At 42.7% G+C, this 14,924-nt stretch overlaps 1 protein-coding gene across 1 annotated transcript in view; it reads right to left on the bottom strand.

Annotated features, from left to right (window-relative positions):
• Positions 1-14,924, bottom strand: part of fstl5 (follistatin-like 5) — a 154,843-nt gene that overhangs the window by 18,376 nt on the left and 121,543 nt on the right. Inside the window, exons 9-12 of the mRNA XM_068595337.1 lie at positions 14,456-14,617; positions 13,213-13,347; positions 813-839; positions 461-579 (exon numbers count right to left, since the gene is read on the bottom strand). Coding sequence (XP_068451438.1) covers positions 461-579; positions 813-839; positions 13,213-13,347; positions 14,456-14,617 — 443 coding nt within the window. The remainder of the gene's footprint in view (positions 1-460; positions 580-812; positions 840-13,212; positions 13,348-14,455; positions 14,618-14,924) is intronic.

Here is a 14,924-nt window from a genome sequence, read left to right as displayed (position 1 = left end):
GAAATATATACTAGTTGTCTTTTTAGTTCTGATGTTCTCTCCACTAACTCTTTGCAACGCTTTTCAGGTCACACACACACATTGGGTTTATCTAAAGTTTTCATTTGAGTTTCTTTCATATTTTAGCCATTTGTTACAACTGGACTCGTCTGCGTGCCAATCACAACAAAGGATCATGGGTATTTTACCCAACCTAAACCCACTGATTGACTAACACGTGATTTAAATGATTAAGATCATTGACAAAAGTATAAACCTAGACTCTTGTAAAGTTATCCAGGAGAATGCCGTGTAAAGCTGAGCAGAGTATGTTGTGCTGTGTAGCTGCACAGCACATCGTAGGACGTGCTAACAGACCTCCTCACGGTCTGAACTCAGGTGACTTGGATGGATCAGTTCAACTAAGAATGAATCACACAAAGAGTCACGAGCTGATTGCGTCTTTTGCGCGACGACTCACCTGCAGAGCCAGCAGCTTCTCGCTGGGCTTAATGTGTCTCTGTATCTCACACGCCACCGGCTGAATGACTTTAATACCGTCTTCATAAAACACATAGAACATGTTGCCAATGCCGAGACCTGGAAAGACAGCACAAACAGCACCGTTAACACCAAGTGCATGTATATAAAATAGATTATGAGACTGCACAGTGTGAACATTTGCAACGGAAATTGGCCTACAACATTGTTATCTACTTTCAAAGCATCAAATCATTTAATCCCTCTCATCACAGTTCAGTAACCCTGTTACAAAAATTCAATTAACTCAGTTTAATGAACGCTATAGTGAATCAGAAGCAGTCTAGACGTACCTTCCTCCCGCCACAGAATGTTGGCCACTGTGAGGAAGAAAAAGAGGAAAGTGCGGTTAAAAATCAATGCGAGGATCAATGAGGTCCTTTTGTGAGAGCTAACACCCAAACACTAACTCCTATTGAAGCGAGCAGGAGAGCAGGCTGCATGAAAGTTTTATGGGAACGGTGTCTCTGACACCTCGTGCAGCAAACAATCAATAAAGCCTTCTGCTGGGAAATAATTTGATACCAAACAGCGGAAAACTGAGTACAGTCAACAAACTACCAGTACTGTAAAAACAGTTTATGATTTTTGGATGCTGCATCCCAAGTACGCGGAGATACGGGAACTAATACAAAATAAAACCCGAGACGTCAGGTTGTCATCCATCAATATGAGCTGTCTGGATAAGCCGCCTTCGACACCCATGAGTGGGCCGCTGGTTTGAAGCTCAGATGGTTATCATACGTCATTAGGGGGGATTAGTGTACACCTTTTACACTGTTTTGGCTCCTGTAACAGGTGATTTCACATTCAATTCACTTAGAGGTGACTAATGATGCGAAATGTGAAATGAAAGCCGCGTAACACCCTGAGTGCTTTCATGGCCGGCCCAAAACGCAGACCAGCTGGTGGCTCTTGAAAGCAGCCGATGGTCACTGTGACAGAAAAGTGCAATTACTTAAAATTACATGACTAAAGAGTGATGTGGGGAGGAGGAAAGTTAGCGCCATTATGAAGTTCTATTCCATGCAAATGCTGCTACTCAATCATTCTTATCCTCCACCACACCAGCAGCACTTTCTTTCGTCTCACACTGGCTTCTTCACTGTGACCTTCTCTCTCATTGTTCATCTGTCCCCTGGTCTTCCCTCTGCCTCCACCCCGTCTTCCACTTTCAGGCATTTGCAGGCTACAAACCAATCTGCAGCCCAATTCACATCCGATTCTAATCTCGCCTCTATTGCGATGCTCATTCCCGCAGCCTCTTGCTCGGGTGGACAGATGCGGGGGGGGGGGGGGGCGCGGAGAAAAGGGTTAGACACAAAGCCAACGAGACACCGCCGTGCCGTTAGTCAGCCTTAATCTTTTAAAAGTGCTTTGTCAAGGGTTTCCTGTGCACCCTTGCATACCTTTTAGCTCATTAAAAGTTACACAAAAGGAGTGGGGTCTATAGATAGACGGACAAAGAAGGAGAGGGCGAAAAAATATACAGCAAAACAATACAATGTATTTGAGATGTGCCAAAAAAATGGGAGAAAAAAAAAAAACCCGGAGAAAATGGAAAAGAGGAGTCCGAGATGAGATCTGGTGCGCCTCGGTCTTTTCCAATAGTCCACAGTATTGATGCTATTCATCACTTGGCAGAAAGACTGTGGCTGTTCTGCGCATGGAAGGGGCCCATACATCAACTTCATCATCCATATAACAAAACAAGCTGGCTGCCACTGTAGGCGGTGAGTTCACTCTCCCTGGCCGTAATAACTGTGTTTCCACTGGCCTCCAAACATCGGGAGCGCCACGCTCGCCATCCGGCCAGGACTCCGCAGTTCCTGCCCGTCAGCAATGTTACATAAATTCAATTTGTTTGTTTACGAGAGCCGCGGCAGTGGGGGCACACAGCCCGCGGTGTTCGCCATCGTGGCGGCTGCATAAGTCGAGTAATTGGGTCAGAGTATAGATGCAAATGCAAAATGTAACTGGGGACGACTGCCCCGGGTGTGCAGGGTCTCGCTGCTCTTTCCAAGGATTATCCCATCCCGGAAACGTTCACTGCGGTGCAGTTTAAGCAACACACACACACACGCGTTAGGATGTTCATACTGCAAATAAACAGTTACAGTGAAGAGCACAACAGGTACGAAGGTTCAAATAGGGAAACATACATATATTTACTGTATATTTAATCTTCATTGATACAAATAAATATCCTTTCAGTGCAGAGGCTGACAAGTTGCACAGCACTATACACCTCCTATCCTTTACTGCAGCGATGCCAAAACGTCTTCAGATACACCTGCCAACACTCACTTACAGTACATCCCGGCCTGGATTAAGATGCCTCAGGACCCCCTGCTTTGGGTCTTAGCCAGAGCCTGAAAACCTTAAGATCAGCAGAAATGTGCGTTTGTCAACGACGTCTCTAATACTATCCTCAATTCTGCTCTGGTAAATGTTCCCGTTTCTTCATTACGATTCCCGTTTTCTCTCCAAATCTACGGCCTCAAATGTCCTCTTTTTTAATTGATTCTCTATAAATAAAAAAAAGTCTTTAACTTTGTCCAACTTTTGTTTTTTTCTAATTAGAATCGGGGGTTACTTGACTGACTTTCTTAAAGGGTCTGAAATGTTCTTAATTAGCTTCGCACTCTGAGCAATGGGGACTCAAACTACCACAACATGTTTGGCAAAAGTTTGATGAGTTCCAGTCCAGGTGAGTTTTTGAGTGTTAAACTATATTCCTAATACGTGAGGCTGTTTTTTTTTTCTTCTCCACAAATATTATCTTTGATTTCAATCTAGTCATTCATATTTAATGTTCTTGAGAAATACTTTGATATGAAACCAAGTTTTCAGAGGCTTTAAAAGATAAAGCTGGTATATTTCTTGGAGACGAGAACCAACAATGCGTCAGTCCCACTTCCTCAGGCTTCGTCGACATAGAAGGTGCTTGTTTGTAGGATCAACTATTTCTTGGTTCATTCATAGGATTTGTAGACAATATGAAATGTTACCCATCTCATCCTTTATGAACATGTCTGAATAAATACTTTACAAAGGAAGAGGAAACCTAACATCCAGTGTGAATAATTCAGAATCATGAGACATTGTGAAAGCTCAACACAGTGAGTTTTAGGGGTCAGATAGAAAGTCATGGAATTGTAATTCTCAGAGGGTAAGTCAAATTATATGACATATTTCTCTTGCATGATTTGCCAAATGAAAAAAAGATGATTTATACAGTCAAGGAGAAGTATCGAAGGGTCATTTTGAAATATTTCATGTCTAATTCAAAGTATTTTTCAAAGCTTCTTTTTTTATTGCTTTCAGCAACTCTGTGCTGCATATATTTGAAGGCGCTTAAAGATTGAGGGCTAAACTTCGACAGTAAGTCCCCAGCAGAACTACTTACAGTCAGGTAGAATAAGGAAGCTTTCAAAATAACAAGACTGACTGCAGCAGAATTAGAGCTGCAAGCCTGGGAAGGACCGGCTGACGGCTGAATCATCTCCTCGAGAGGAAACGTATTCAAAAGACTTGATCCTTGAAGAAAAATGTAAAAAATAATATTAAAAAAAGTTACTGGAGAGTTTTAGACATCGAAGCTTCGAAAAAGAAAAGCTAAGTGTCTCATGACAAACAAAAACCGCAGTAGAATACATGGAGGTAAATATGTATCTGTGCAACGAATATGAACCAACAGCAATGATGGAAAAAGACAGGTTTCTACTATCTCATCATATAAACCCGCTTTTTAGTTTATAATAGTTTCATCTCATGTAGAATCCCTGTGATTGATTCATTTTACAATATTTTTAGGATGTTTTTGTGCGCTTGCTTTGTCCTCTCCGCTCTTTATGTTCGGTATCAATTACTACTTTCAAAAGGGTTCTCATTAGCCTCCGTCTCAACGCGTCATCACACGTCTTCATAAGCTGTTGGCTTGTACCCAGGGGCTTAAAGGCGTTTAAAACTTTCCACTAGATTTACAATATTCATTTCACAAAGCCTGGAGCATGAAACTCAGTGGACAGGCAGACGGCTGCTGACACTGTGGAGAGCGTCGCTGTCTGGTTGGAGCTCCTTGTTACTGACAGTGTGTCCAACTCTGTGTGAAAGCCCACTGGGATGGGGAGGGACGGCGCTGATGGAAACATGGACGCTATTTTGGCAGGAGCTGATCTTCTCTATTCAGAGGATATGGAGCAGACAGCATGGCGGACCGTGCAGAATAAAACCGCTTTGTGCAGACTTTGGTGCGGTTCTTATCCGCCATCGAGGCTCGGGAGATTGCAGGGTTTTGTTCCAACCAATCACTTCACCAGCGGATTTCACTGATGAGATCTTCCACTCTGCCTGAATTCAAATAGCGCCCGGGTTTGATTGGAACAAAAGCTGACCAACTGTTAAACGTCAAAACACTGGTTTAGAAACACAGTAGAGAGTGTGGAATAAAGGAGTTTGTTGGAGATAGACTTTGGTATGAAGGAGCATCAAGAGTAAAGATAGCCCAGTGTGTAAAACAGCGACAGTAAAAAGTGGAAAAGGGGCAGTGACGGTAATATGTCTGATCCAGTAATTAGGTTTTATGTGAATTACTTTTTTTTAAATGAGAAAAGGACGCCTGTAGGATGAAATAATCCCAAAAGTTAACTTAAAATGACAAGACAAAAGAATCACATCAAGAAAATGACGCTTGAGAATCCTCAAAAGACGTGTATTGAAACCTGTGACGTAATCTCGCCCAGTCATGAAAAGATTTAGTAACTCGTGAGCGAGAGGAGATGCTTTACGGCGCACTACTTTTCAGCCCACTGGAGTTGTCAAGACGTTGGGTTCCTGCTGAGGTATGTAAAGGTCATACATTACGTATGGGCCTCTACAGTGAGTCATGCAAGAAAACAGAAGGAGGAGTAAAGCAAAGAATAGATACTGGAGTCACGAGTAGGTTATGAAGCAGGACCGCCCAAACTCCTGCAATGGAGCTTGTTACCTCACAAGTCTGCACTTGTTACATAAAGTGTGCATGTACAACACACAGGATATGACGTCGGGTAGATTAACCTGGATGTTGGTTTAACTGTCCATAAAAACTGTTGACCAAACCAACTCAAAGGTATTTATGGAGATTAAGTGAACGGGTGTAATTTCACTCATAATTATTTTCCTGTCCGCCAGCTGCTTCTTAGATAGTTGTAAAAGAAGCTCGTCATTTTCGTCTCTTCGCTTTATTTACGCATTTAATTATGAACTTAATTCATAAAGTTACATAAACCTGAGCAAAGCAGTTAACTGGTAGCCCCTTATAAGATTTTAGCATCTATGAGAGGCGAGATATCTCATGTAATGTGGTCATTAATTAACAATATTCACACTGAAAATGTTCCCGAATCTCATTAAAATCTTAATTATTTGCATGAGTTCTGGGGTAAATGTTCCAGCGTAAATAAAACACCAGCGCTGCTGCCATGTTGTGTCCTCTAGGCCAATTATTCTCTTAATGAGAACCAATTAAGAAGGAAATAGCCACACAGTGACACTTTAATCTCAGGCAACATGCAAACTACTCAGAACTGCTCAGTGCATAAGAATAAAATGAACGCATATTGAGCTCATTCCGGCACAAACAATACGGAAAAGTGCCATTAAAGAGGATGATACACCCCTCTAACCTTCTGTTGTGAGACGCCCTCTCACAATGACTGTTTGAAGAATAATTCTATAATAATACGTTCTTCGTCGCTACAGAAGGACACTTCAGTTAAAGAGGGCATTGGGCCATCTGCTCGTGCCAGTATGTACACGACCCGGTACTCTGAAGGTCTCTCATATGAGGCCTGAAGTGCAGCGTGATGTGGAGAGACTGGAGCAACAAACGCTCGTCCTGAGCCTCGCAGATCCTCTGACGCTGCAGAAATAATTGGCACATTGTGAAGGGCAGATATTTATGCCGGGTTTAGGCGGCAGACTGTCAGAGATGGATGGCGCTCCGCCTGCCGGTGACAGACTCTGTTAAAGAGATCTCAGAGAGGTGACTGACGGCTCGGGTTTTCCTAAACAACGAGGTGCTTGGGTAACTTTGAGAGAAAAACAATTCACTTTCGTGCCGCGTTTGCGAAGAGAAGGTTTTGACCTTCAAGATCTTTGGAGGAGAATTCATCTGAAAAAAAAAAAGAAAGATGGTTGGCGCCTTGCTCATCAGATGGTGTTTTTCAGTTCATCTCCTGCCTAATATCTTATTCAGCCCTTTGACAACTGGCTTAGTTAGTTATTCGGCACTGTCTCTCATTCGGCCGTCTGAATGAGGAGCCCGGGGCGGGTCATAAACACAGTGATTTCCCAGAATGAGAGCATTACTTGCCACAAAGTCAGATTCTCGAAACACATTTCCAAGTATAATCACATTGTGATATTTGAATCTCTGTCCGTATCATATCAGTGCTATTAGATCCGGGCTCGTCTGCCGCCACAACATGCCCACCAGCATCTCAACGAGAGAATGAAGCTTCCCAAACTTAAGGACAAACGCCAATTTGAAGAACAGGGAACATTTATTGCAGAAAACTAAGGGCTTGAAAATAGAGGAGAAAACAGTCGCAACGTTGTTGAAAATCAGCAAAGTTGTCAAGTGCATCTGTGTGTTGGGTCTCGTGAGTAGATGATTACATGCCATCAGTTTACTGTCAGTGTTTGTGTTTGCAAGTCAATGATTATGCATGATTTGGAGCATGCATGATTTGGAGCGTTGCATTGCATTAGACACAATACAAGGTTTGATATGTTCAGGTTTGGTGTGGTTAAGGACCGATTTTTGTTGATTATTTTATTTCCACGAATCCTGTTCGCCGTAGCATCTTCCTGAAAGCAGGATGTCGAAGACGTTCTGCTCCCGCCGGAGCTTCTCACTGCAGGTCAAAAGGCAGAAGACTTTCTCGTGAACGTGCATAATTTCATCTGATTCTGCACGGGATCTGACAACAAGCATTTAGAATACATATATAGGAAGAGCCAATCTTCCCGCTGATGGTCGTGTGCATTTATGTAGGTCACGTAAAGTCATTAAATGTAGACTGTTCCATTAAAAGTTTCTCCCAGTTACTTTAAATCATGAGGTCGTAAAGGGATACCGAAAAACAAGGCTGGAGTGAGGGTTAAAGGAAACACCACACGCTCGCTCCGGCCGATGCAGACGATCACCGGAGGATCTGGGTAGTTTCATCTGTATTTTATACTCTGAAGTCGTGCTTTTCTTTTTGCTTCATGCGGCACCGAGCCTCCAACGCTGTGTCCAATTCTCTTTCAACATCAATGGTGCACCTTCTGGCTACCCAGAGAAATACACGCTGAAGTAGCAGCCTTCCTCCTTGCATCCAATTACGTCAAATTGCGCCGCTGGATGGCGAACAACGGATTTCTGCGGCCCAAAAACTTGTATAATACAGCGTGAACTTAGACTGATTGGACTCTTGCATAAAAAGGTGGTGCATTTCCCCTTTCCGAGACTCGCGATGCTGATCTCCGGTTTGACAATGTTTACGTTTTGTAAATATTCATATCTTCGCGATAATACATCCCAGAAATATGGTTAGACTTCTCCTGGAAACGGTGGACTTCCTGCTTCCGCTGCCTTCCTCCTGCGACGCCGTACATGACTCACACAGACAGAGAGGGGCAATTGGCGCGTCATATGACGCGGCGCGGAAAAAAGTACCCGTCACACGAAATCCTTCACTGTGTTTTGTCAGTTTGTGTGTCGGTCGACATTTTGTGGAAAAACTGACCAATGAACACTCAAGAAAATCGCAAAGACCTACATGGGCCGACACACATGAGCTTTGTAAACGCTCCTAGTCCTAAGGAAGAGAGAGAACATGGCGTGGAGGAAGCACACACCGAGTGAAACATTGTAATATGGAAGTGAGACAGAGGGATGACATCCAGAGCAGGTGAAATCTGACCGCTTGTCTAATTGCTAATGTTGGCTCTGTCAGTGTACATCATTACTGATACACAAATCCACTCTTATGTGAAGTGCACGGGCTGCGTTTGGCATCTGCTTCCTCTCTGCCCCATCATCTGGACTCCATTTCCAGGAAGGCTGAGGCAGAAAACCGACCAAGTGGAGACGGGAATAGCAACAGAGTCGGTCTCCCTGGATGGAAAGTTCCACGCTTTACTTTACTTTACCGATGAGCACACATAAAGATTTTCCAAAGCTGTGTGGTCAAACTGTTGCGAGTGGAAAAGCTGAGTGCTGATGCAGACGGTGCTCGTAGCAAACAAACATAATGAGCGAGTGACCTACAGCTGAATCAATCGTCCTCCTCATTATGTTTTAAGGTCAAGTTACCTCGACAAAGAACAACATTTACAAAGAAACATTCGGTCGGTAATCAATTTAGGAACAAATAATTAAAATCTATTCTATCAAACAGATATTTGCATATTTGTCATAATGTGGTCGCCGCATTTGAATTGTTTAATCTGTATGTATTATCTGTATTATTTGTATTGTATGTATTGCATTTGTATTACTGTTATTTGTCATGATGAACTTTTTCACATCATAAGATATATGAACCTTTGCTTCGTAAGATATTTCTCACCGCATGTGTCGTATGTGAGTAAGAAGACCTTGAAAAGTGTGTGTATGTGTGTGTGTGTGTGTGTGTGTGTGCGTGTGTGTGCGTGTTGTTAAACTTGTGGAATAAATTAGCATTAATCTTCGGAATAATTCTTGAATTTATTTATTTTTTCTAACACAATGCAAAACTTTTGACGTTGTGAACAGAGCATAACTGCGTTGTGCCTGGAGAAATATGCAGACATAATTTGAGTGTGAGATCCAGACTATGTGAAGCTGCGGGGCGCCTGTGTAAACTGTGGAAGTCACACATTTAACAACCCCCGCCGCTGTGAACGAAGAGCCTCACGCACGCTCTAAAAAATCCCTGCGAGATCTTTGGTTTGCACAAACTAACTAACTAGCTGCTGGTGTTTTCTGTCAGTAATATGTTCGCGAGAACAATCCGTTTAACAGGAAAAAGGAAACGGCTTCACTTGCTGTGAGCTGATATCAACGCTGAACATCACACCACAGCGTGAGCGGCTCAGACTCTCCTCGCCGCTCCGCTCCGGCATTAAACTCTGAAGTATTGACGGCGGCTGGCAGCTCTCCGAGGAAATATCACCCAGCCGCCCTTTTATTGGAGAGCCTAATAAAAATATCTGTCCATCTCCAGTTGATAATCAAAAGGCAAGACAATGCAAATGACAAGAGAGCAAGAGGGTATAAAAAAATAACTGGAGCCCTCTCAGAGATTTAATACTTTTCTTTTTCTTTTTTGTTTGTTTGTTTCACCTTCTTATATGAGAAGTTGTCAGTTATATACAAGACTGCACTCAAATATGAGTCACCTCTCTCTGTACCACTCTGACTTATATGATCGTTCTTCACGCCTTCATACATCTGAAGTTTATTTGAAAAAGTGTACAGCGCCTTCAAACAGTAAAAAGACATTTGTCTGCATTCTTTTTTTCAAGCTTAAAACTATTTTTTCAATCTATTTGCTTGTATGTATATGCATTCTTTCATAAATGTTTTTGGTTGTTGTTGTATTTGTTCTTCGTGTTTATTCTTTTTCACGCTTTATATGAAATTACCTTTGTGTATGGAACGTGCTTTAGAAATAAACTGGCCCTGAGACTTTGAATAGATCAAATTCATGAAATAATTTCAATCTACGTTAGTTTTTCACACCTCTGTCTGTTCCCTCACACACGACAATGTTAGCTGTTACTTTCCTGGACCTTTTATGACAAATCAAATAAATACACTTGTAAAGCTGAACAATCTAATGGCCCTCATTTTGTCTGTCTCTTTTATCCCAGACCTCTCGTGGTTTCCATGTGAAGAAGAAAGAGCTGGTTGAGTGGCGTGAATAAAGGAAACACGTCGGGTTTGAGTTCTTCAGAGAACCGAAGAAAACATAAACGGCACGAAGACAAACCGTAGTGACGAAGAGAAACAACGGATATCAAGCTGGAAATAAGTACCAGTGGCGTGATGGGCCATTACAGTGTAGTGGGGGGGTCAAAAAAAAAAGTAACTAATGAGCCATCATAATGGCGATATCCACCATAGGTCAGGTTATTTTGACAATGTAATAAAGAGTGACATGTTTCCACACTGGACAGTATTGCGTAACACCACCAAAGGATTCTGAGAGTCCCATATGTTTTGTGTTCACTCACCTTTAAGGATACAGCCATCCACTTGTTCTTAATGTCAACAAATAAACAGCAATGATGAACTGACCTCACTTACTGCGACGCATTCATTAATCCAAAGCCTCATGTAGTTCATTCCTCTCTCACGTCAGTAAGTCACACAGAGTCAGCAGGAGCGAGCGCAAATCGTGGCACCGGCACCTTGGAGAAGCATTTCCTGTGGCACCTCTCAGATGCCCCGGCACTTACGAGTTGCCACTAAAGCCGCTGCCGAGGCGCCTGAGAGATGCCACGGGAAACGTCTGTAGTTGCCGCGGCATTAGTGGCAGCTAACTCTCTCCACAAGGTCGTATTGGGTTATGTATAGTAGCATGGGTACCGTAGTTATTAATAAACTATAGAGACCTGAGAACAAGAGGCAGTCATAATCAGACAACCAATTAGTTGAGTTGATGTTAAATACACAACATACACATACAATATTTAGGTCTGAAAGTACTACTCCATGGACAAGCGCATTGATGGTTTTAGAGCTCAAACAATAAGTTGATCAATACATTTATTAAACAACATAAAATCTACATACAATCTTGATGTTCATCAATCAGAAGTCTCACAAATGTCTGCTTCCACGAGGTTTAAGAGCAACGATTAAGGTTTGTTCCTTGTATAACTTTTGTAAATTGTATAATGTTATTTGTTGTTGAAGCCTTCACATACTTTAATAAACGTTGTTATCAAAATGATGGTAAATTCGATAAGATAAGACAAATCCAGAATTCTGTACTGTCATTGGGGAAAAAACTCAAAGACTTCGTGGGGGAGTATTTTTCCGGGAGTGGAGGTGAAGGTTTCTGAGGTTGAGGGCTGCAAGCGGTGTGAGCTGACACCACACATGAGCCTCAGGCTCACGCAGACAGCCCATCCACAGGACGGAGGAAATGGCCTTCTATTTGCTCACTTATAGTGTCTGAATGAAGGTGGCATCCTCGTAGGGAAACTACAGTGGCTCGGGTATCCAGCCAGTCAGATATTCATGCCAGACTACGATGGCTACTTATTATTTCTTCTCTCTCTGCCTTTCGTAATGTTAAAGTGCAGCCATGTCTGTCTGTCTGCTGACATCCCTTTGAACTCCTATCCTGTGGGGTTGCTCACACCAAAAAAAAAAAAAAAACGGATCTGCAATAACCATCTCCCAGCCCCATTTTGGCCCAGGGTGCAGCTTCAGAAGCTTCAAAGTGCACCGGTGACTTCCCGACTTCGAGCGTGATCCTCTGATGGCGGACTGGGTGGAGGAAGTGCCGCTCCGCGGAGATGACATGAGTGTAGTAGAGGTGCGGGGCGCGCTTGAGACGTGCAACTTGGATCCCTAATTACCCAAAAGAGAAAAGAACGACACACTAACAACTGGCTTTGAACCCCGAAGACAGATTCTGACATTTGGGAGAAGGTCAACGATAATTACCGCGCAAGACTCTGTTCGTGGTGGGGGGGAGGAGGAGATTGTTTGTGTCGGAAAAAATGCCTCCGAATTTGAATAAGAAGGTTACTCGTGTCACAACCCTGATGTTACACGGTTACATGTTGACCATGCCAAATACCACCATGATCAATTAGCACTGCGTGTGTGACAAACATCCCTGATGGAGAGAGACAGAGCGGAGGTGCTCGTGTCAGCTGACAGAGGAACACCTGACAATGATTTTTTTTTTTTTATAATAAATCAAAGTTTGAAGTTATTAATGAAGAATGCCAAACATCCACTGGAGGATTAGCACTTTTTCTCAGGTTTATATATTTGTATATTTAATATTTTTATGAGCATTATCAGGATTACTTCAGGCTCAGGTTATTTTTTGATCGGTTTTACATTTTATAGACTAAAAAGTTATTTCACTGAACATCAAAAAGGAATTGTTGAATCAAAAACAAACATTACGGCCGCAGCTGATGATTCTCTTCGTAATCAATTACTCTGCCGATTACATTTGGGATTAATTAACGTGCTGTTTTGGGAGGAAATGCCCATCATAATTTGCCACGGTGACGTTTTCAGCTGCTGTTTTTGTTCGACGAAACAGGCCAAAACTGAAATGAAAAGCTGCAAATCATTACACTTAAAATCAAAAAAAAAAGGAAACAGATTTTCTCTCGGCCCTATTTAAATGATCGACCGATCGTTTTAGCACAAATCACAAATTGCAGCGCTCGCGTGCATACCAGCGTGGAGGTATGCAAAGTCTTCCTGAGAGGATCGATCGGCCGCATGAACAATTGTTCCTGCTTCCAACCCAGGAGATGAGGAAAGTATAGATAGCATCACCATCATTTCCCTCGCAGAGGCTCTAACACTGCACTACAGGATATAAACTATTAAGAGCTGACGGAATAAATTATTAAGAGCTCCATTTACATGACTCCATTATCCCGCGGAAACAGAGGAACATCATGACTTATACATACGGGTTTTGCGCGCGGAGTCCTCCACAAATAGCGAAGAGATGTCCTCGTCCACGCCGGCGTCGTTCTTGGCGATGCAAGTATAGGCGCCGGTGTCTTCAAAGTGCACGTTGCTGATGTGCACCTCACTTCCATTAGCTTTGAGACAGAGAGCAGACAGAGATAAAAGGAGACAACCATGCTGCCATCCTGTGCTGCCATTACTCCGTTACGTAATGGTTCTCTTGTGTTTTCGGAGGGAAGGTGAGCGGTTGCTTTTGGGGAGAATTCAAAAAGGTAGCTGTGCGTGTGGCGCATGTCTGCCACTTGCTGTGCTTCTGTGAACGCGGGGGCACGTCGGAAGCTTTTGTGCGCAAACCTCAACGGAAAAGCATTTGGCTTTGCTGTTAATTGAAAGAACAATCAGGCCGCTTAAAGCCGAGTATCTGATACGGTGGCCAGACAATAAAACAAATGTGTCGAGCGACCATGATGGTGAATCTCTTGACGAGCTGAATTTACTCATGCTGCAATAAAAAAAATACAAATTTCAACTAAAATTGGCCAAAATAAACAATGACCATTAACCGACTACTCAGCGAAAAATGTCAGCTCATAAAGTACAACATAATATTAGAAGTACATCAACTGATCAACACATTTTTTTTGTTTATATACCCAATATTTTTCTTAACCCTCCTATTACCTTTGTTAATTTAATGTCCCTAAATAAATTATTGACATCATTTTTTTCATCATATTTCATGTCTTTTCCTAACTTAATGGGAACAACTGGCTAAACATAAAATCAACATGATGATATGTTTTCAATGTCTCGTACGCATCGGTGTCCTTTGAGTCAATTTGGGGGTCAGGCTTTTTTTTCACTGTGTGAAACGTAAGAAATATCAACATTTTACACACATTGGTTTTGGTTGTTTCAGATAATATTGAGGTCACTCTAACATACAATTGTATAATCTTCAAAAGGCTTTAGTGAACTAACCCTACTGAATTGAAATATCTATTCAAATTGCCCTCTTTCTTGACAATAACATAAATAGTATGAGCAGTAAGGATAGCAATAGTCATGTCATATGGTGCTTATTATCTCATAGTGCTAGTAGCAGCAATTGGAGGAGCAACCGTAGCAGTAAAAGAGGTAATAATAGCAGTACTAAAAATAATAATGGAAGCAGAAGTAGTGGGAATAAAAATGAATCCACAAGTGGAAAGGCAGTGAGCATGTAGACTCTTGACTCGGTACCTTGCAGCGTGAGCTGTTTGGACAGCTTGGTCGTGATGTCCATGCCGTTCTTCAGCCAGGCCAGCTGCGGGCTGGGGATGCCCTCGGCGTGGCAGCGCAGGCCGGCGGTGACGCCCGGCTCCCGCGCTTGGCTCTCTGGGTAAACTCGGATGACGGGAGGAACTGGAATATGGAGGCAAGAGAGCAGAGGGAGAGATGCGGGGATGAATAAATGCGGCGCATCTGAGAATGTTGTTTACTTAAGTACCGCTGGAGGAGTGAGGCGACGTTATTGAACGACAAGTTTACAAGAAGATGCCAAGTCCTGAACTTATGGTTTGGCATTCGCATTGCTGAATGCCTTTAGATAAGGTTACCGCGCTCTGCGGAGCCAAACGAATCAGATAGATAAATAAGGAGGGGGGGAGGCGGGGGTTATGGGTTCGGACGTTATTGATTTTGCTTGGTGGCCATTGTTTTATGTTACCTT

This window comes from Clinocottus analis, unplaced genomic scaffold (assembly GCF_023055335.1).
Source record: "Clinocottus analis isolate CAN_PGR_092001 unplaced genomic scaffold, fCliAna1.0.p SCAF_10, whole genome shotgun sequence".
In the NCBI taxonomy this organism is placed as follows: domain Eukaryota; kingdom Metazoa; phylum Chordata; class Actinopteri; order Perciformes; family Cottidae; genus Clinocottus; species Clinocottus analis.
This window is presented reverse-complemented; position numbering and strand designations above follow the sequence as displayed.